This window comes from Nicotiana tabacum, chromosome 3 (genome assembly GCF_000715075.1).
Source record: "Nicotiana tabacum cultivar K326 chromosome 3, ASM71507v2, whole genome shotgun sequence".
In the NCBI taxonomy this organism is placed as follows: Eukaryota; Viridiplantae; Streptophyta; class Magnoliopsida; order Solanales; family Solanaceae; genus Nicotiana; species Nicotiana tabacum.
In genome coordinates this window covers 146,690,596-146,691,737 of record NC_134082.1, presented here as the reverse complement: position 1 = coordinate 146,691,737, position 1,142 = coordinate 146,690,596, and the positions used below count along the sequence as shown (strand labels likewise).

The 1,142-nt window shown below is 39.8% G+C and overlaps 1 protein-coding gene across 1 annotated transcript; it reads left to right on the top strand.

Annotated features, from left to right (window-relative positions):
• The first annotated feature begins 322 nt into the window (after window positions 1-322).
• LOC142177512 (uncharacterized) lies at window positions 323-649 on the top strand. The gene has a single exon (XM_075246496.1). It carries the CDS (start codon window positions 323-325, stop codon window positions 647-649), a length of 327 nt encoding a protein of 108 aa, XP_075102597.1.
• Window positions 650-1,142: the final 493 nt, after the last annotated feature.

Sequence of the window (1,142 nt, the reverse complement as noted above, 5' to 3'; positions counted from 1 at the left end):
ATGCATTGAGAATTATCTTAGGTGCATGACTTCTCATAGGCCAATACAATGGAAGCAATGGTTACCCCTAGCTGAGTGGTGGTACAATACAAATTTTCACACCAGCTTAGGGTGCACTCCATTTGAAGCCCTATATGGCTTTACTCCACCACATTTATCAGTTGTGCCACTGTTAGATACTACTGACCAAGCTGCTAGTGATGTTGTTATGAGAAGGCAGCAGGTTCAATAACTGTTGCAGGATAATTTGATAAAGGCTCAAGAAAGGATGAAGTTATATACATATCAGAGAAGAATTGAAAGGGAATTTCAGGTGGGCGACATGGTTTTTCTAAAGCTCCAGCCTTATAGACAAACATCCTTAGCTCTGAGAAGGAACCTCAAGCTCAACTCCAAGTTCTATAGGCCATACAAGGTCATTGCCAAGGTGGGGCAAGTCACTTACAAACTAGAACTACCTCCTACCTCCAAGGTACACCCTGTATTTCATGTTTCTCTATTGAAAAAGAAGGTGGGATCCAAGGTCACTACTCAAACTACACTACCACAGACTGGAGAGGATGAACAGTTTTTGGTTGCTCCAGTTGCCATCTTACAAAGGCAAATGGTTAAGAAGGGAAATGCACCTGCTGTTAAGGTCTTAGTGTAGTGGTCGAACTTAGCTCCTGAGGATGCCACTTGGGAAGATTATGCAGATTTGAAAGATAAATTCCCTCATTTTGATCCTTGAGGTCAAGGATCCTTTCAAGGGGAAAAGAATGTCATGGTCTGTAAAGTCGTTATAATTAAAAATGGGGCAGAGTTCAATTATAAAAGGAGGAAGGACCTCCTTGCAAAACATGAAAAAGTTAGATGGTTGAGATTTGTTTAGCAGGTATAGATCAAGGGCTCAAATTAATTCCCAAGGCATCAAAATAACGACTGAATGGAGAAGGGAAGGCAACGAACTTCCGGTAACTGAATCCTTCTCTCTCTTCTGATTTCTCTTCCCTCAATCCAAATTCTCTTCTCACCTAAATTTATTCTTCTTCTATTGCAGATTCGAGCTCACCATCAATGGTGTTCATAACTTAGTTTGTTTATCAACTTATTTTCTTTATTTTTAGTTGTCATACTCTCATTTCAGTCAATAAATTGAAAAT

Excerpts from the sequence above, each read along its gene's own strand:
- LOC142177512 (XM_075246496.1), top strand. The coding sequence starts at position 323 with ATGGTTTTTCTAAAGCTCCAGCCTTATAGACAAACATCCTTAGCTCTG.